The sequence below is a fragment of the Macaca nemestrina genome, chromosome 7, assembly GCF_043159975.1.
Source record: "Macaca nemestrina isolate mMacNem1 chromosome 7, mMacNem.hap1, whole genome shotgun sequence".
Classification (NCBI taxonomy): Eukaryota; Metazoa; Chordata; class Mammalia; order Primates; family Cercopithecidae; genus Macaca; species Macaca nemestrina.
Window position 1 is genome coordinate 134,647,831 of NC_092131.1, and position 20,805 is coordinate 134,668,635.

General features: G+C 42.9%; 2 protein-coding genes across 13 annotated transcripts in view; one reads left to right on the top strand and one right to left on the bottom strand.

Annotated features, from left to right (window-relative positions):
- LOC105488099 (IQ motif containing H) overlaps positions 1-5,920 on the bottom strand; it is a 257,039-nt gene extending 251,119 nt beyond the window's left edge. For 8 of the 9 annotated variants that reach the window (XM_071101152.1, XM_071101156.1, XM_071101155.1 and 5 more), the window contains exon 1: positions 5,759-5,920. In XM_071101152.1, the coding sequence (XP_070957253.1) occupies positions 5,759-5,809 (51 nt within the window). In that variant the 5' untranslated portion in view covers positions 5,810-5,920. The remainder of the gene's footprint in view (positions 1-5,758) is intronic. The other variant, XM_071101150.1, reaches the window with a different exon arrangement.
- An 82-nt stretch (positions 5,921-6,002) lies between these two features.
- Positions 6,003-20,805, top strand: part of LOC105488115 (alpha and gamma adaptin binding protein) — a 60,577-nt gene continuing 45,774 nt past the window's right edge. For 2 of the 4 annotated variants that reach the window (XM_011751893.2, XM_071101158.1), the window contains exon 1: positions 6,003-6,147. In XM_011751893.2, coding sequence (XP_011750195.1) covers positions 6,018-6,147 — 130 coding nt within the window. In that variant the 5' untranslated portion in view covers positions 6,003-6,017. Of the gene's footprint in view, positions 6,148-6,176; positions 6,483-20,805 lie in introns of those variants that run through there. The other 2 variants (XM_011751901.2, XM_011751911.2) reach the window with 2 other exon arrangements.

The following is a 20,805-nucleotide window of genomic DNA, read 5'->3' on the forward strand; positions in this document are numbered from 1 at the left end:
ATAGATTTAAGATAACACTGCAACTCAAATGGTTTCTGCTTTCTTAAGTGGTAAAAGAGTTGAGTCAGAGATAAGAGGTTTGTGACAGACTCCAATTTCTACAAATTGGTTAAGAGGAAAGAAAACAAAAAACTTCCAGCAAAGAAGTTGTAGCAGAAGCAATGTCTTTCAAAAGACTATTGTAAATGTGTTGTCAGTGCCTGTTGGTTTTCCATCCTAGGCTGGGTCTTCCCCACTTACTGCTCTGAAGAAGTAGTTTGGTAGGTGTTGTGACCTTGATTTTGTTTTATGTAGTGAGAAATGAAAATAATCCCTGAAGAAAAAGGAACATATGTTATTACTTTAACATTTTTCCTTCAATTTGTATTTTCCTTGGAAATGATGAACATCTCTCCAACATCAGGCACCCTCAGAATAAAATGGGCCCTATGAAATTAGAAAGCACAAGATTCGCTGCATTCATATTAGAAACCAAATTTCAGATAAATACAGATGGCACCAATTATTGTATGGGCTGCTGCCACAAGAAAAACATTTTGTTATGCAAATTTATGAACCCAACACCTGTTTCAGCAATAGTCACACCAATAACAATCTGCAAATTGGGTTGCTAAAGGCATTTTGAAGAAGTTACTTTTTCTCTGTTAGTATAACTGGACTCAACACTGATCCAGCCTGTGTTATTGATTAATCTCAAATGTTCCCATGGAGCCAAGTATTCAAAAGATCAGAATTTACATCTTTTCACTGATGGGCATCACAGTCTGGCAGACACATCTGGTCATTTGTACTCTGCACAAATTGTCAGGTAAGGCCTTCAGAGCTCACAGATTGAAATTTGAACATACCTACTGCTTGCTTATAAGCACTAAGGATAAAGATGTACTTCTTTCTATTGTTTTGTCCAAATTACTGCTGCAAGCTGATTTGCCATCTATTGTCTGGAGACATTTGGAAAGTAGAGAGAGGGAGTTCAAGGGCAAGGCCCTTTCTAGGCCTGCAGTTTTTGGTTCCTCCTTTGAATGTACTGACTTTCCCTCTTCTAGTATCTGTAGCTCCATGTGTATTTCTGTAACTATCTCTATCAACTACAGGAGGGAGTAAAAACTGTGCCAAAGGTTTGTTTTTTTTCACCTGCCTTGTGTGGACAATGATACTTCCTGACAGAGTTGTGAGATAGTATGTAACAGCCTTGGTACATAGCAAGAACTCAATAAAAGGCAGCTGAATATAATTCCTAGCCCGATCACTTATTAGTCACATGACTTCCATATACATCCAAATTTTCTGAATTTCTAATTTCTTTGTCCAGGATAAAAAAGAATTACTCTACTTAAAACTGTTGAATGAAAATGAAAGGAATATGTATGAAAATGAATCAATATAGGCTTTGGTGCTGACAGATGTGAACTGGAATCCTGCTTCATTCTTTACTAAACTGAATTTGGGAAAGTTACTTAGTCTCTTAGAGGCTTCGTGCTCTCATCTGTAAAATGGGAATAATAATAGCTATCTCAAAACAGTGGCAAGAACAAAATGAGTAAAAATATGTAAGTACTTTGTATAGTGTTAAGCACATAGGAGGGCACTGAACAAATGTTAATTCTCCCCTTCTGAATTGTAAAACCTAGTGAAACTCCTTACAGAGTATTAGTGAAACTAATACTCTGTAAATGTTAATTGAATTTATGTAAATGTTAATTGAATAACTTGCTCCCTAATCTTTCTCAAGAGTTTTTCCTTTTCTTGCTAGTTATTTTCTCCTCCCCTCTAACAACCACTCATCTGTTTGTATAATTGCAATAAAGACAAGTACTATAGAAAAAGTTACACTAGACTTGGGTAGAAAAAGAGATTGAGTTCTAAATCTCTGTTCTTTCTTCAAATAGATCCAAATCTACCATATTGAAATTTTACATCTCATCCATCATCTCTGTCATCATCAAACACCTTGTTTTCCATAAATTTTCTACTTGGAGAAAGATTATTATTTTGACAATTTGGGGACAGAGCTACTTAATGAGAAGCCCTTGAAAGATTTAATGCAGCAAAGATTTGCTCTAGACTTTACAAGAGCCACGAAACCAGACTCTATACTGTCAAAAGCAATATAAAATTCCATTTTCTTCATCTCTGCTAGAGTTTGGCTGAGTCATTCTCATTACCTCAATTATCTTTAACTTCTTTCTTCTATTTTTTTTTTTTTTTTTGAGACGAAGTCTCACTCTTGTCCCCCAGGCTGGAGTGCAATGGTGCGATCTCGGCTCACTGCAACCTCCACCTCCCGGGTTCAAGCGATTCTACTGCCTCAGTCTCCTGAGTAGCTGGGATTATAGGAGCCTGCCACCATGCCCGGCTAATTTTTGTATTTCAGTAGAGACAGAGTTTCACCATGTTGGCCAGGCTGGTCTACAAACTCCCGACCTCAGATGATCTGCCCGCCTCAGCCTCCCAAAGTGCTGGGATTACAGACATGAGCCACTGCACTCGGCCTTTTTTTTTTTTTTTTTTGACACGGAGTCTAGCTGTGTTGCCCAGGCTGGAGTGTAGTGGCGCAATCTCGGCTCACTGCAATCTCCACCTCCTGGGTTCAAGTAATTCTCCCTGCCTCAGTCTCCCAAGTAGTTGGGATTACAGGTGCCTGCCATGATGCTTAGCTAATTTTTGTATTTTTTAGTAGAGACAGGGTTTTGCCATGTTGGCCAGGCTGGTCTTGAACTCCTGACCTCAAGTGATTCACCCGCCTCAGCCTCCCAAAGTTCTGGGATTACAGGCATGAGCCACCACACCTGGCCAACTTTATTCATTTTTATATTGTATGCACCTGACAAATCAGACAGAGAGGTTGATAAGAAAGAATGAAAATAGCAAACTGTCAATTGAGCTCCCTTATTCCCAAGATCAGTGTTAACACACAATTGTTGTTTTTTTGTGTGTTAACACACAATTGCTGGATTTTAATTAAAAAGCTAATTTTGAATCATAAAATCAGGTAATATTTGTTACACAAACCTGTTTAATATTTGGGTCAAGCAAGCATTTATAAAGATATGTTAAGAATACACCACATTTTAATGAAGCATAAAAACAAAGCTTCTAAGATTTACAAAGTATGACTGGAAAGTTCCCAGAGTCGCTACCACACTTCTTCAAGATTACTTCATAAACATGCCATAGCCTATTTAAGGATCAATACATACTGGATGTATTACAATGGGCAAGATGCTTTACTTCTTCGTACTTAAGTGTCTTCTGTAAACTGGAGCTAAAAAATAATACCTACAACACCTAAGCTGTTTAATATATCTGATTGATACACAGACCTAACTGACCATATTAGGGTGAAGCAAGTCGAAATTTAAAGCACCTCTGCTTTACAGTCTACAGCACACACACACTCACTCACTCACTGATTTGCCAGAAACAATTTGATTGCCTAGGCTAACAAGAAAGGAAGTCTACTTTTACAGTAAATGATGTAGCTTCGGGAAATTGGGACAATTTAGAGTCAGAAGTGAACCTAATCCAAACTATATGTCCTATGGAAGAGGAAAGTGTCCCTATGGAAGAGGAAGAGGTCCAGAGAGGTGAAGTGACTAGCTCAAAGTCGCTACTTGTGAGAATGCCAAAGCCATGGTCAGATCTCAGTATTCTGACTCGCCATCAAGTGCTTTCCACTAGACATACTAATTATTGGTAGCCTGTCTGAGGGAAATAAACCATAGCCCCAAACAGAAGTGGAATCCATGTTGGCACATTTGGGTGGTGCTACGTACTCACAAATTCTCAGGATTCATTGGGAAAGTAGGGAAAGTCTTCCAAATTTCCTCACTATACATATTCTACATGTAGAGAATAGAATTTTATACTATACAGGAATCAGTCTTAATAATCTGGTTAACAGGTAGGCTCTCTTCCTCTACACAGCCCTTTACCTGATATGTCCACAGGAATCCTTTTAAACAAGTAGGGGTGCAGATCAACAAGGATATGACTATTAGCTCTTCTGACCCATCTCACAAGTCAGTGTCAACAGTTATCTATTACTATAATGTTGTATCCTAGGTAAGAGTCTCCATTATTATTCTAATTATTTGGAATCTATAAAAAGAGGGGGTATGTGCAGCAAAGAATTAACCTTACCCAAAGAGGGGTCCAGTCTTTGCCCCTGGCTACTGGGAGGTGATCTCTAGGCCCCTGGGATGTCCTGCCTGATAGAAAAGTCTTTGTCTGTGGGCTTTAGCCACCAGACAGTCTAACAACATGACTTATAATGGGTGTTTTGATCCATGCTGTATCAGCTCAGACCTCTGGAACAGTGGGAGGCTAAAAGTATTCAGGAGGGGCTGGAGATTAATGGTCAACCACAAGGGCAGTGTGAGATTGAGCCCCAGTAAAAATTCTGGACATGAAAGCCTCAGATAAGCTTCTCTAGTTGCAATATTCTATGCATATTGTCACATATTGTGGCTGGGAGGAAGTAATGCAGGTAATGATGTCCATGACTCCACAGGGGTAAGATTACCAAAAGCTCTGTGTCTGGACCCCTCCTGGATTCTGTCCTATGCATCTCTTCCCTTGGCTGATTAATTTGTATGCTTTCAGTATAATAAAACTGGAGGTGTGAGCACAGCACTTTCCTGAGTTCTACGAATAGTTCTAGTGAATCATTGAATGTGAGGGTGGTGATGGGGCCCCTAAGTTTGTACCCAGCTTGTCTGAGTGAGGTGGTTCTGGGGACCTCTAAACTTGCAGGTAATGAGTGTTGAAGTTAGGGCAGTTTTTTGGGGGACTGTTCCCTCAGACTTTGCAGTTTGGTTAAATTCATTGCTCGGTGATGGTGAAAGTGAGGGTGATAAAAGATCAGGTAAGATTTAGGTATGATTCTTAAAGGGGAAGTGTATGAAATTGGTGAGTTTAGGGGCTTGTATTTGGGAAAAGGTAGATTTAGGGAAATCTCTCCTAGATGGGAGGTAAGAGATCAAAATTCTGCCAGAAAAATTAGATCCCTTTCATAAGACCCACTTCAGACCGACTGAGTGACAGTCCTGATAGAGTGACCTTACACAAATGACTTCAAGACTTACTCAAATGCAGCTATTATATATGTGATAGTTAAAACCGATGATATATGTGGAAATATCTTAAAGCTACCTCACATAAATGTGAAAACAAAATGCCATAATCATTGCAGAAACATCTTAGTGCAACTGTTACAAACTGTCCTGTATTGGACAAGACTTTCTTGACATTTCCCCTCTCAAATTAAAAAGCTCCTTCACCAAGTTTCTAAATGTTATATCTTTTCATTCCAAGTTATCTTGATTGTTCTGTGTGTGTGTTCCCCAACAAGGAACATTTAGATCTAAAAAACTGGGGAGTTTAAGAAAAGCAATGCACATATTTCAATTTGTCTCCAAATTTCTTATCACCTCCTAGAGTGTCTGATTTGTCTCTCCTCCGCTCCCGACGTGATGGGTTCACATTTTTCAGAATGTAACATTTAAAAATGGGGCCTCAGCGTGAGTTTTCCCAGAGGCAGAAAGGTCGTACTTCTGGGGCGTAACCTACACGGTAAGTCACCGGGAGTGCGCTGAGCCGTGGGGGAAGGTCTGGATGGGCATTTTGGGGAGCCTCTCGCGTGTAGAAGGCAGTCTAGGGACGGCGCACCAAATGGCTAAGCGCCCGTGAATCGGCGCGCGGGGCCTCGCTCGGAAGTGGCACGGCTGGGCAGGGCCGGGGGAGGCCCGTTTCCCACCTGGATTAAGATGGATCCGACAGGGTCGTGGTTTTCAGTGTTCTGAGCCATGGCTAGGTCAGGGAATTGCTACCTCTGCGGAGGCGCGGTTTCCAAGCATGGAAACCTTCAGCCGGGGCCGCTCGTCCCCATGGCAACACTACGCGCGGCCTGGCCTGTTCCACGCTGTGAGCGGAAGGGGGCCTGGGGGCGGGGTCAGGGCAGCCTGGTTATTCCGAGAACGCCCTCCCCGGCGTGTCTCCCCCTCGCGCCGGCGGCCATGGTGCAGTCCAAGGCGGAAGCGGCTGCCAGACGGAACCGGCTTGCGAGCGCAGCTATGGCTGCGGGCGTACCCTGTGCGTTGGTCACCAGCTGCTCCTCCGTCTTCTCTGGAGACCAGCTGGTCCAACGTGAGTAGATAGGCGCCTGGGCCGACCTCCAAGGCCCCTGAGCCTCGGCGGGCGACGGACCCAGCACTTCGGCCTCTCTGGGCCTTGTCCTCGCCGCGGGCCCTGCGTTCTTCCTCCAGTCAGTGGAGGCGCCCAGTCACCCCAGGTGGCTGCCCCTGGCTCTTAATCTCGTGCTTTTCTGCCCACCCGGCCCTCTTCTGCGTTCCTTTCGGCTTCTTGTGTAAAGTGAGACTGATTTCCCGCTCTGCCCAGCCCAGCCCACAGGTTTTTGCGAGGATCCGTTGAGATGAACCTGAAGGCTCTGCGGAAATTGCGCTAGGTTACAGGAGTGTAAGGTGCTGGAATTGTTGATATCGTGATGTTGCTATCCTTGCTGCTCTGGGGAGTGTTTCCTTTGAATTCTTGGTTGCTTCTTAATGTGTACATTATAAGACTTCTTAGCTTTGTCCCCTGCACTCTAGTTATTCACGCCTTTCTTCTGAGGCATGGGCTCTCTGCCAACATGAGTTTTTAGGTATGACTGGGCTAGTGCTTTTGCTTATAGACCCTCATAATGGCTGTCAGACTTAGTAACTCTTAAAAGAGAGAACATGGGACTGGATCATAAGCCAACTCTACTAAAGGGCTCTGTGAAGTTGAATTATAGGTAATTCAAGACTTCTGTTTTAAGTGTTTTAAGTGTATGGCTTAGAATCAGAGTAGTGACTTAGCTGTATGATCTCAAGCAAGTCACCTAATCTACCTTCCTACCTACCTTCCTTCTTTTCTTCCTTTCTTCTTCCTTTCCTTTCCTTTTCTTTCTTTTTCTTTTTCTTTTTCTCTGTTCTGTTCTGTTCTGTTCTGTTCTGTTGACGGGATCTTGCTCTGTCGCCCAGGCTGGAGTGCATTGATGCGATCATAGCTCACTTCAGCCTGGAACTCCTGGGCTCAAGTGATCCTCCGGCCTCAGTCTCCCAAGTAGCTGGAACTACAGGCTCACACCACGAACCTTGGCTATTTTTTTTATCTTTTGTAGAGCCAGGGTCTTGCTATGTTGCTCAGGCTGGTCTCCAACTCCTGGTTTCAAGTGATCCTCCTGTCTTGGCCTCCCAAAGTGCTGAGATTACAGGCGTGAGCCACTGTGCCTGGCTACCCTTCACTTTCTCTTTTCTCTCCTTTTTTTAATTTTTATTTTGAGATAGGGTCTCACTCTGCTGCCCAGGCTGGAGTGCAGTGGCATTAGCTCACTGCAACTGCTGCCTCCTGGGCTCAAGCCATCCCCTCACCTCAGCCTCCCAAGTATCTGGGACTACAGGTGGGTGCCACCATGCCCGGCTAATTGCCCCCCCGCCCCCGCATCATACGGGGTTGGGCCATGTTGCCCAGGCTGGTCTGGAACTCCTGGGCTCAAGTGATCTAACTGCCTTGGCCTCCCAAAGTACTGGGATTACAGGTGTGAGTCACCACCGCGCCTGGCCCCCTCACCTTCTATCTATAAAGTAGGGATAATTTTCACAGGATTGTGCTTAACCCAGAGTCTGGCACGTAGTAAACATTTGATAAATCGTAGACATTATTATTAAGGCACATTACTATCTCTGTAACCCTCAATTTCCTGATCCTTAAAATGGGGCATATGAGCCTATTTCAGGAGTATTTGAAGGACAGATGATGTGACATTTTGAACACACTTTGTAAACTGTAAAGCATTGTATAATTATAATTTCTTTGCTACACCTGTCAAATGACAGAATTAGGTAAGATGCCCCTTCAGTGCAGATATTATATGACTTAGTTAACATTTGTGATCACTTAGAAAGTTCCTTGCTAGGGTGAAAACTTAATTATAGTATTTAACTAAGTGGTAACTAGCTGGTCTAATTAGGCCATTTTGCTACCTTTAAGCAGTGCTCCTTCCCATTTCCTCCCTTCCCTCCTTTCTTCCTTCTTCCTTCCTTTCTCTTTTTTTCTTTGTTTCATTGTAAAACTAGTGCATACTTATTAAGTAAAATTTAGCATACAGAGAAAAGAAAATAGCCATAGTCTCATTACCCAACTACAAATACTGCAAACGTTTCTTTCCAGTCTGTTTTTCCAATGCAGTTTCTTAAAAAGAAATAATTGTAATTACATTTGATACACAGTTATTTCTGTTTTTTTTTTTTTTTTAAACAGAGTCTCACTCTGTAGCCCAGGCTAGGCTGGAGTGCAGTGGCGCGGTCTCGGCTCACTGCAAGCTCTGCCTCCCGGGTTCACGCCGTTCTCCTGCCTCAGCCTCCCGAGTAGCTGGGACTACAGGCGCCCACCACCACGCCTGGCTAATTTTTTGTATTGTTAGTAGAGATGGGGTTTCACTGTGTTAGCCAGGATAGTCTTGATCTCCTGACCTCGTGATCCACCCGCCTCAGCCTCCCAAAGTGCTGGGATTATAGGCGTGAGCCACCACACCTGGCCATTTAAAAAATTTTTTAAATACACAGTTCTTATCCTGAGATTTATCAAAAATCAGTTTCTCACATTTATCCGTCTAGTGAATAAACCAGAATTTGCTCGAGATTCTTAAAGATGTAACTAACTTTCCAAAAGACTTACATGCATTTGGAATCCTATTAGCGATACATGAAAGTCTTTTAAAGACATTCTCAGGAATATTAATTATTCTGTTGGCTACAGTGCTCTGTTGTGTGCTTTAATGATCCCAATGGGCAAAGGTGGTCACTGCCTTGAAGTAGCTGATTACCTGTAGTTAGCAAATAGTAACATCGTACTTCTGTAAAGTGTATTAGCATTATTGGGGGTAAAATTAATTCTGTAAAATAATCCATTTTATCTCTGTATGTAAAATGCTCTTAGATAATTCCAATTCGGGTTAAAATCAGTTGACCTTTCCATTGCAACTCGTTACTGTCATGTAGTAAAAAATAAAAGAACAGCTAGTGAGCAGATTGCTTGAATAAGGAAAAGTGAACCATAAAAGAGGGCTTATCATTTCTTCCAAGGTTATGAGTAGGGTAGCAGTGGATAGTGTTAAAATGAAGTATTTGCTGAGCATTTATTCTTTGACTGTAATTAAAGATGGGATTAAATTAATCACAGGTTGACTAATTCTGAAGTAAGAGATGGAGCCCGCATAATATTTTGTCAAGTGTTTGGTGATATTAGGCTGTAGAATAGTTTTGGATTGAATTGGATCTGCCTTTTTGGGAAGGTTTGATTCTACTTCATGTATCAGTGAGGGAAAACTTTAGGGTTCTCCAATTTCTCTTTCCTTGGACATCTGATCTATCTTATCTTAGTGCTTTTAACCACCAGTGGGAAATATAACCAAATAACAGTTTGTTAGAAATATTCTTAAAATAGTCCAAACGCAGTGGCACATGCTTGGAATTCCAACACTTTGGGAGGCCAGGGCGGGAGGATCATTTGAGCCCAGGAGTTCAAGACCAGCCTAGGCAACATAGGGAGACCTAGTTTCTACAAAATAAAAATAAAAATGTTAACAAATTAGCCGGGCATGGTGGTATGTGCCTGTTGTCCTAGCTCCTTGGAATGCTGAGGTGGGAGGATTGCTTGAGCCTGGGAGATCGAGGCTGCAGTGAGTTCTGATGGTACTACTGCCTTCCAGCCTAGGCGACAGAGCGAGACCCTGTCTCAGATACACACACACACACTTAAAATAAGAATCACTGGGTCTCTACTATGCGTAAAGTGCATGCATGGACTTCATTAGAAACTTTTTCTTTTTGTCACTCAAAGGCCTTATTTGTGGTATTCTGTGTGGATGTCTAACATCGGATAAAAGGGGCATTACTGACAGGGTAGATTTTTTATTTTGTTTTATTTTATTTTATTTTATTTTAATTTTTTTTGAGACAGAGTCTCGCTCTGTCACCCAGGCTGGAGTGCAGTGGCACGATCTCGGCTCACTGCAAGCTCTGCCTCCCGGGTTCACGCTGTTCTCCTGCCTCAGCCTCCCGAGTAGCTGGGACTACAGGCGCCCACCACCATGTCTGGCTAATTTTTTGTATTTTTTAGTAGTGACGGGGTTTCACCATGTTAGCCAGGATGGTCTCGATCTCCTGACCTCGTGATCCTCCCGCCTTGGCCTCCCAAAGTGCTGGGATTACAGGCATGAGCCACCGTGCCTAGCAACAGGGTAGACTTTTTAAAAGGAAATGAAGCCTCAGGATGCTTGAAGGACTTGTAATACATGATAAGAGAGCAAATGTCTACTCCACGGCCAGAGCTCTTTCCACCTCACATATATTTTACCAAAGTTTTACTTTATTCTGGAAAAGTATATTCTGATGAATATTTATTAAACACAGAGACAGTCTCTGTTCCAGTTACTGCAGCTAAAATAATGCCTAAGATACTGTTCCTGCCCTTGAGAGGAATGTAGAAAATGTATCCTCCATGGGCCAGGCATGGTGGCTCATGCCTGTAATCCCAGCACTTTGGGAGGCCAAGGCAGGCAAATCACTTGAGGTCAGGAGTTCAAAACCAGCCTGGCCAACATGGAGAAACCCCATCTCTACTAAAAATTAAAAAAATAGCTGGGCATGGTGGTGCAATGCCTATAATCCTAGCTACTCAGGTGGCTGAGGCAGGAGGATCACTTGAACCCAGCAGGCAGAGGTTGCAGTGAGCCGAGATCATGCCACTACACACCACCCTGGGTGACAGTGAGACCCTGTCTCAAAGTCTCAAGAAAAAAAAAAGAAAGTGTATGCCCCACCTGTGAAAATATTAAAATGAAGATACGTAAGTTTTAACATCTTACTCTACTTCCCTAGAAGGAACTTTAGATAGAAAAGTCCATGGAAACTTGTTTGGTTTTAAAGTATGTAATGCCGACTCAGCAACTGTAGTCCATTCAGTTTCTACATCTGAACGAAATTCTTCCTTTTAGTGAAATGTAGGAATCTGGAGCCCTTAAAATCATAACAAGCATTCATATGTTTATCTGTACTCTTCCCAAACATGTTTTCACATTATTTAGTTTGGTCTTTGTATCCCTGTGAAGGTAGGTTGTGTCCATTTTACAGATGAAGAAACTGTGCTTTGGAAATACTAAATGACTTGCCCAGGTGCTGAAGCATATGTTCAAATTCAGGATTTCTATGCACGGGAATGTGTGAATGTAATGTGTTGAGATTCCTTAGCAGTCAGAACTATTTAAATTTAAGGTCGTGGCACTGGTGTAAGCAATGATAGAGAAGATTAATCCCTAAACGGTTTTAAATATGCTCACATTGCCTATTTGGGATGATTAATTCTGAATGGAGGGGGAAAAAATTGTTGCCGTTGAAACCAATATAGGTCTTCTGGGCAACAGAGGACCTGTATTAAATGGAGCATTATTTAATATGTGTATTGTATTAAATACTTATTAAAAAGAGCATTGTGCCTACCTGATAGGTAGTCTAACAATGTCTGGATTTTTATTTTCTCAATTGAGTGAACTCAGAGATGATATGTATTGATGGTTCTTACTGTACAGGATTAACATTAAAAATAAAGGGTTGTTCGAAATCATTTCTGACATCTCTTCTAGATGTAAAATTCTGTTATTGGCCGGGCGCGGTGGCTCACGCCTGTAATCCCAGCACTTTGCAAGGCTGAAGGGGGCTGATCACCTGAGTTCAGGAGTTCGAGAGCAGCCTGGCCAGCATGGTGAAACCCCATCTCTACTAAAAATGCAAAAATTAGCCGGGCATGGTGGTGCGTGCCTGTAATCCCAGCTACTCAGGAGGTTGAGGCAGGAGGATTGCTTGAACCTGGGAGGCAGAGGTTAAAGTAAGCTCAGATCAGGCCACTGCACTCTAGCCTGGGCGACAAAGTGAGACCCTGTCTCAAAAAAAAAAAAAAAAAATCTGTGTTATTATGTTACTTATTTTTATGCAAGATTTATGTAATGCTTCTTAACTTGACTTAATGTTTTTCCTGTTTTAGTTTTTGAGAACTTAGGAATCAAGCCTTATTTTAAGGTTGCAGTAGATGACTTGTGGAGTAGAAAATTTAACCTTTTGTGTTTGAAATTCAGATGCATTTACCCATAGAAACAACCCTCCGGTCCTCAGGTTTCTGAAACTGCAGAACCAGAAAGCACAATTATATAATGGGTAAACTAGGCTTTGGAGAGTTACACAGGAAAGCCAGCCATATTCATGACATTGCTTCTTTGGAAAACATGCATTCTTCTGCAAGATTGGGAGTTTGTTTCTAGGTCTGTCAGACTCCTATACTTACAAAAGTATCTTCAAGTAATTTACTAAAGAGAACATTATTATTTCAAAGGTAGTGCTTTGTGCTGCTTTGACACCATTGTCTAGAAACAGAATGGAGACAAAAACTTAAGTCTTCAAATGTGCATTTTTCTGTAGCTACTTGAGGTATTCTGAGTGCACCCTTTGGTTTACTCTGGGAATAAGTAATTTTTACTTAAGCAAAGTTACTTATTTTGTTGTGTTAAGAGGACTCTGCCTTTGATTGGACTGTATATTTCCAAGTCTTTATTTTCTTCAAAGAATGGAAGATTGGGCCAGCAGGATGAACCGCAAGGACCTCGAGTTGTCATCACAGAGTGATTCAGTAGATGGTCTGATGAGGGCATTGATTTCAACTGATGACTGGGGTGAGGGAACTGATTGTTTTTAGCTATGATACTTAATATATTTATATTTTTTCAACCAACATTGAAAGAAGGACTGATTTTTGTGTTTATGTTTATTTAAAGAGGGAGGTTGTCATCAATCTAGGAGGAAGAGACGCTTAAATGTTCACATTTTCTCCAGACCCAAAGGGACTTCAAAAAAAAAACATGTCTACATTACGTTCCAGTATGTGTGTATGTGAAATTAAAGCTCGGTATAGCTGTGGTTTCCCAAAGTTGTTCAGTTCCCAAAAGCTGGGGAGCCAAGATTCAATTCTAGTTCTATACATGTAAAATATGGTCAACTTAGCAACTAGACTGTGTGGATTCAGAGTGCAGGTGGCAGTAGGAGAAATTGCAGTAGATGATTTTACTATTAAAATGAAAACGTCTATTGCTCTCAAAATCAGTTTACAATTAGTTTATTCTTTGGTGGTAGTTGAAACCTTAGTAGATAAAGTGTGGTAAGTTAAATAATAAATGAAAATGACTCTATTGGTGTGCAGTTTGTTTCCTTACTTGTGGAGTAGAGAATTTGACTTTTCGTGTGAGGTTTTAGACTAGTCTTTTAGATATTGTTGATGTGTGAAATGATTATAAGGTGTTCTTTCATTAAATGGCATACCCATAAATGAGGCAGTGGTGGAGAGTAGGAGGAGAAATACCAGTGGAACAGTATTACACATCGGCCCATATTGTACAAAACCACTTATGATACAGAGAATATTGTATCATCCTGGAGGGTTCTGAGCATGTTTAGAATCAGACTTTTATTTCTGGACCATCTAACTGCTTTGTTTTTGTATGGCAAAAGGTAAAAATCTAGAAAGTATGCAGTGGTCATTTGGTTTAAGCAACTTGCTGCCTTTTCCCTCAAGGAATATGCCCCCAATAATTCATCAACAAATAATGACACTCAACAAATAATGCAATCTGATATAAAATCATTTTTTGTAAGATCAAGGTGTGTCCAGAATTGGTTTCTTCCGGTGGGTTCTTGGTCTCGCTGACTTCAAGAATGAAGCCGTGGACCCTCGCAGTGAGTGTTACAGTTCTTAAAGATGGTGTGTGCGGAGTTTGTTCCTTCAGATGTTCAGATATGTTTGGACTTTCTTCCTTCCGGTGGGTTCGTGGTCTCGCTGACTTCAGGAGTGAAGCCGCAGACCTTGGCAGTGAGTGTTACAGCTCTTAAAGGTAGTGCGGACCCAAAGAGTGAGCAGCAGCAAGATTTATTGTGAAGAGCAAAAGAACAAAGCTTCCACAGCGTGGAAGGGACCCGAGCCGGTTGCTGCTGCTGGCTCAGGTGGCCAGCTTTTATTCCCTTATTTGGCCCTGTCTACATCCTGCTGATTGGTCAATTTTACAGAGTACTGATTGGTCCATTTTACAGAGTGCTGATTGGTGCATTTACACTCCTTTAGCTAGACACAGAGTGCTGATTGGTGCGTTTTTACAGAGTGCTGATTGGTGTGTTTACAATCCTTTAGCTAGGCAGAAAAGTTCTCCAAGTCCCCACTCAACTCAGGAAGTCCGGCTGGCTTTACCTCTCAATCACCCCTCTAAACAGGACACCCCAGTTGCTGTTAGGAATTGGACAATGACCACTCTAGCTACTGCCTGCTCGATAGGGGCAAAGAAGGGGCCCTGCAGTTGTAGTGTCCTCCAGAGGGGAACTCTTTAGGCCAGTGAAAGGGCCAGCAGGTTGGTCCAGGGGTCCTCAGTAGAATTTGTTAGTTGAGCTCATTTGGGGTTCCATTTGTAAGACCATCTGTTGCTTGATGGCCTCGATCCTAGAGGAAACAAATTTGACAAAGAGGTTAAAAATACAGGGCCCGAAGGCAAGTAATAGCAAGATGGCTGTCATGGGACCTAGAAAGGGGAGAAGCCATGTTGCCCAACTCCAGAGGTTGGTATAATAGTTTGAAAGGTATTGTCTGATTTCAGAAGCTTTTTTCTGTAAATGCCTGGCAGCCTCTCATACTATCTCTGACTGATTAGTGTAAAAACAACACTCTTCCCTTAAGAAGGTGCAGAGTCCTCCTTTCTCAGCAGTGAGGAGGTCTAGGCCTCAGCGGTTTTGGAGAGTCACTGCTGTGAAAGTCTATTTGGGATCGTTAAGGATAGATATCGTTATTTCTTGCAAACTGTCTGAGAAATCCTTTGAGAATGTGGGTAGTAGGATAATACATGTTAGTTACACTGTTAACTTTTAGCAAACTTTACTTTTGTTGAAAACCTTGTAAGTTTGAGATTTCAATTATTCTTTGCTATTAGTAAGACCTCGTTCAGTCCATATTAACTTAGAATTCATGTAGATGGCTCCTTCCTGATGCTGTAAGTACTTTAAGATTTGGCTGAGTGCAAACAACTCCCACGTTTGAGCAGACCAATTATTAGGCAGTTTTTCTAACTCTGCTTCTACAAGAGTTTCCTTGTCACTTACTGAATACCCATTGTGTCTTTTTCTCTTAATCGCCTGGGAGGAACCATCTATTATCCTGTCCTGAAGGGAGTTCTTCCTAAGTCTGCTCGGACCTTTGTATAGTAATTAATTAAGATTTAGATCCCCTGTTAGGAAACTTGCTGGGTTAAGGATTTTTGATAGGAAGGCTATAGGTTGTCAGTGGCCTCAGTGCTTTTGAGCTACGCCCTTGTTTACACTGATAACAAGGTGGTATTGGAGTGTTTATAGGGTTATGGAGAAGACCTTCAATTATCAATTATAGGTTTCAAATTTACCCTGGCTTTTAAAGGAATAAGGTACACTTTTTTCTTTACTACTTCTCTCTATCTCTCTCTTTGACTCCTTCTTTGTCTCTGTCTCTTCCTTGCTTTCCTTCTCTGTTTAACTTTCTGCCTCTCTGTCTCTTCCTCTGTCTCCTCTTTGTCTCTCTGTTTCTTCCTGTCTCTTTCTCTGACTTTCTCTTTCTTTCCTTCTGTCTTTGACTTTGTCTCTCTCTCTTTCTTTCTCTCTGATTCCCTTTGTCTGTCTCTTCCTCCCTTTCCTTCTCTCTTTGACTTTCTGCCTGTCTCTTCCTCTCTCTGTCTCTCTCTTTGACTCCTTGTCTCTCTTCTTCTCTCTCTTTCTCTCTCTCTCTTTCTCTCTTTCTGTCTCTTTCTCTCTTTCCTTTCTGCTGGTCTTTCCCTGCCTCTGCCACCCACTTATGCTGCTGTTCTCCCCTCTCCTTCCCCTTTTGATGGCTTTAACAGTGTAAGACTGCCACCTCTTTGGGTTTTTGCCCCGTGTGCAATAGCTCCATGGTTTCCTTGTGATATTTAATGGGGGTTTCCCTAGAAGTTAGGAACTCTCTTTCTCTCCACATTGCAGCATGTCCGTGTAGGATTAGATAAGCATACTTACTATCTGTAGCAAAGTCTCCCAATTACAACTGAGGAGGTGGGAGAAATACCTGGTTACAGGCTGTCCCAGGATTCCTCGGATGGTAATGGACCTTGAGGACAGTCTGGGACAGGAGATTAACACTGAGAAGGCTGCACCAGTGTCCAGGAGGAAGTCAATTTCCTGCCCCTCAATGGTTAACTGTACCTGGGGTTCAGTGAGGGCGATGACATGAGCTGGTGCTTGTTCCGGGCACCCTCAGTCCTGTTGTTGGATCATCTGGTTGGGGGCTTCTGGCCCAGAGAAACTTTGTCCTCTGGGGCAATGCACTTTCCAGTGATTGCCTCGGCATCGTGGACATGGGTGAGGGGGCAGCTTCATTGGACAATCTTTTTTAAAGTGTCCTTGCAAACCACACTGATAACAAGCCCCACCGGGTGATTGGCCTGCTCCATTTTCTGTCCTCTGTGAACCACCAAGGTTTGTTTATCTGAGGGCCATGACTAAGGCTCTGGCCTTTTTCTGATCTCGCTTTTCCTTTTGAGCCTGTTCCTCTTGGTTCCTGTTATAGAACACTGAGGTTGCCAGGTTTAATAACGCCTCCAGATTTTGTTCAGGGCCTAAGGCTTGCTTTTGGAGCTTTCTCCTGATATCTGTAGCTGATTGGGTAATACACTTATCTTTTAGGATCAGCCGACCATCGAGTGAGTCAGGTGACAGGAGAGTATATTTTCTTAAGGCCTCCCGTAGCCGCTCGGGGAAGACAGAAGGATTTTCTTCCTTTCCCTGAGTTATGGTGGACATCATTGAATAATTCATGGACTTTTTCCTAATTCTCCTTAGTCCTTCTAGAACACAGGTCAACAGAAGTTTGCGACTCCAGTCCCCATGATTTCAGTCGAGGTCACAGTTGGGATCCATACTGGGGACAGCTTGCTGACCGGTAGGGAATTTGTCCCTTTCTTCGGCTGTCATTCTATCATTTACCTGACTAAGATACCAGCTATCTCAAAACTCTTGGGCCGCAGCTGAAGCCACATTCTTTTCATTAAAGGCCAGGGTTTGATCTAATAGCATGACTTCTCTCCAAGTGAAGTCAAAGGTTTGCCCTAGACCCTGTAGGACATCTATGTACCTATCAGGATCATCTGAAAACTTCCCCAGGTTTGCCTTGATCTGCTTTAACTCAGAGAGGTAGAAGGGGACATGTACCCGGGTTGGGCCAAATTGCCCTCCCCCTACAACTTGAAGGGGACATAACCAATAGCCTGGGGGTTTTTGTGGTCCTTTGGAGATTTCTTTGCTTGTTTCCTTCTGGGCAGAGGAGATTAGAGGAGGCTTATCATTAATAGGAAGGGGAGCTATAGGGAGGCTAGGATATGGAGATAAGCTGAGAGGTCCTCCTGTGGGGTGTAAATTGCAAGCTTTGCATAGTTGTGTATTCTCCTTCAGTGAAAAGAAAGCTTGGACATAAGGTATTTCACTCCATTAGCCTTCCCTCTTACAGAAAAGGTCAAGCTGCAGGATAGTATTGTAATTTATACATCTCTCAGGTGGCCATTTTTCCCCATCAGAGAGAGAATATTGGGGCCAAGCCATAATGCAGAAAAAAATGAACTGCCCCTCTTTCAGGGTTTGCAGGTCAAATTGGTCCCAGTGGCTTAGGATGCATTTCAAGGGTGAGCCTGTTGGTGCCTGAGTGTTTCACATCTGAAAGACAAAACCGCCTGCGGTTTTGGTTTGTTTCCCCTCTCCCCGCCCAAGAACTCGCAATGGTCCCTGGACCCTGCTGATCAGAATAGCTGTGCTCACCGATGCAGCAGCAGAAACACTAGTTTTCCTCCTAGACCACAAGGAGGACTGAGGAAGGTCGGATTTAGTGGCCCTTACCGACGCATTCTCGAAAACCTGCACCCTTGCCTGTCCTCTTAGACCACAAAGAGGAACAAGGAAGCTTGGATTTAGTGGCCCTTACTGACGCATTCTCAAAAACCTGTTAGAGTCCTAAGCATTCTCCTGTTAGTATTGGGACTTTACCCCGTCCTATAAAGATGTTGTGCCCCAAAAATGAAGTGGGGGGCCATAACCTGAGGGAGGGAAGGGATCTCCAGGGTTGGAAGAGTGATGCCTTTTGTCCTCACTTCTCATCATATGATAGGAAGGATATCATTTCTGAAGCTCCCCATATTCTAGCTTCAGGAATACATTTTGTTAGGCCTGCTAGTCTGAGGAGGGATCCTAAAATTCCAGATAAGATAGTACCCCCACCACCGACAGGGCTTTGCGCAAAGAATGTCTTTCTGATTGGTGAGCCCTGGTGCCTAAAGAAGGGAGTAGAGTCCTGGAGTTTATACTAGAAATCATTCTTATAGGAGAAACTAGAAAAGCACAAGAGACAGGGAGTGGTTGTGGAAGTGGGACTAGTCTCAGAGAAGAGAGGCTAGAGGAAGTTTGTCTGACAGGCATTAGGACCCAGGAGGCAAGGGTCAGGATAGATAGGATAGATGGGCGAGTCTCGTTTGGGTGATGTAACTTTGAGAGTTCCATTCATGGCCAAAGGGTCAACCAACTTGTTGTCAGGACCCTGGAGCTGAATGGCTTTCCTCTCTGTTGACCCTCGGCTCAGCCCAGAAGTACAGGAAAAGTGGAAGCTGGTTCCAGGCAAACCAATGCTCCCAACTCCAAAGAGTCAGGGGTTGTTAGAGAGCCCTTTCCCAGAAAGCCTGACACCCGTGTCTTTAGTCTGGCGGCCGCGCTAGTCGCTTTTAACTGGCCGACAGGTGCCTGGTATTTAGCCCCCGAATTCTAAGGAAAAATAGGATAGAATATCAAGCGAAAGGGGTCTGATGGTACTCACCGCTAGGCGATAGTCCCTTCATGGTCACCAAAATGTGTCCAGAATTGGTTCCTTTTGGTGAGTTCTTGATCTCGTTGACTTCAAGAATGAAGCTGTGGACCCTCACGGCGAGCGTTACAGTTCTTAAAGATGGTGTGTGGAGTTTGTTCCTTCAGATGTTCAGATGTGTCTGGAGTTTCTTCCTTCCGGTGGGCTCGTGGTCTCGCTGACATCAGGAGTGAAGCCACAGACCTTGGCAGTGAGTGTTACAGCTCTTAAAGGTGGTGCATCCGGAGTTGTTTGTTGCTCCTGGTGGGTTCATGGTCTCGCTGACTTCAGGAATGAAGCCATAGACCCTCACAGTGAGTGTTACAGCTCATAAAGGTAGTGCGGACCCAAAGAGTGAGCAGCAGCAAGATGTATTGTGAAGAGCAAAAGAACAAAGCTTCCACAGCGTGGAAGGGGACCTGAGCAGGTTGCCGCTGCTGGCTTGGGTGGCCAGCTTTTATTCCCTTATTTGGCCCTGCCCACATCCTGCTGATTGGTCCATTTTACAGAGTGCTGATTGGTGCATTTACACTCCTTTAGCTAGACACAGAGTGCTGATTGGTATGTTTTTACAGAGTGCTGATTGGTGCGTTTACAATCCTTTAGCTAGACAGAAAAGTTCTCCTAGTCCCCCACTCAACCCAGGAAGTCCAGCTGGCTTCACCTCTCAAAGGTATGAAAATTATTTTAAGTTTGGCAAGAATGATAATTTGGACATAACATTGTATTTATTTTGGAGCCAGCACACACGGATTCCACAAATACGTCTCTAATAATTCTTATTCAGGAAGCAATATTGACATAGATTGATGGACCAGGACAGTTGTGAAACTCTTCTTTTTTTTTTTTTTTTGAGACAGGGTCTTGCTCTGTCACCCAGGCTGGAGTGCAGTGGCGTGATCTCGGCTCACTGCAACCTTCGCCTCCCAGGCTCAAGTGATTCTCCTGCGTCAGCCCCCCTACCCTACTCCAAGTAGCTGGGACTACAGGCTCAGGCCACCACACCTGGCTAATATTTGTATTTTTTGTAAAGAAGGGGTTTTGTCGTGTTGCCCAGGCTGGTCTTGAACTCCTGAGCTCAGCTGATCCGCTCACCTTGGCCTCCCAAAGTGCTGGGGTTACAGGTGTGAGCCAGCACACCTGGCCTGTTGTGAAACTATTAAAGAGGCTTTATGATAGTGTAGGTTCAGTAACAAAAACGTATTTAGAGTTTAATTTTCCGTACGGATCTGATGGCTGGTTTGACACAGAAGTGGAGAAAAGTGTCACTGTATTTGGGTCAAACTCCAGCCTGCTCAGATCAGGAAAATGTTTGATCATTTGGTAATAAGCAACACTGTGATCTTGATGTACCAGGGTGGCTGTTTTGTCTGACTTTTCCTGGAGTTGTATAGGGTTTCTGTGGTGAAAAAAAAAATTTGTGGATTGAGTACTGAATTCTATCCTTTTTTTAGCTATCTGACTTTAAACAAGTTAACTTCATTCCATAAATATTGACCAGATTTGTTCAAATGTGCCATCCATTGTTCTAAGTACTTAAAACATTATGTGTCTCAGTCACCTACCTTATTAGTAATGGGGTCATTATCTCCCAGTTTTTATGGTTTTTAGCAGCTTTTTGGAATATAATTTAAGTAGTATAAAATCTGCCTGTTTTAATTGTATAATTCAGTGTTTTTTTAATATATTTACAGATTTGTGCAACCATCATTGCAATCTGATTGTAGAACATTTCCATCATTCCGGAAGGAACTTTGTGACTATTTGCAGTCACTCCTGAGCTCCATGCAACCACTAATG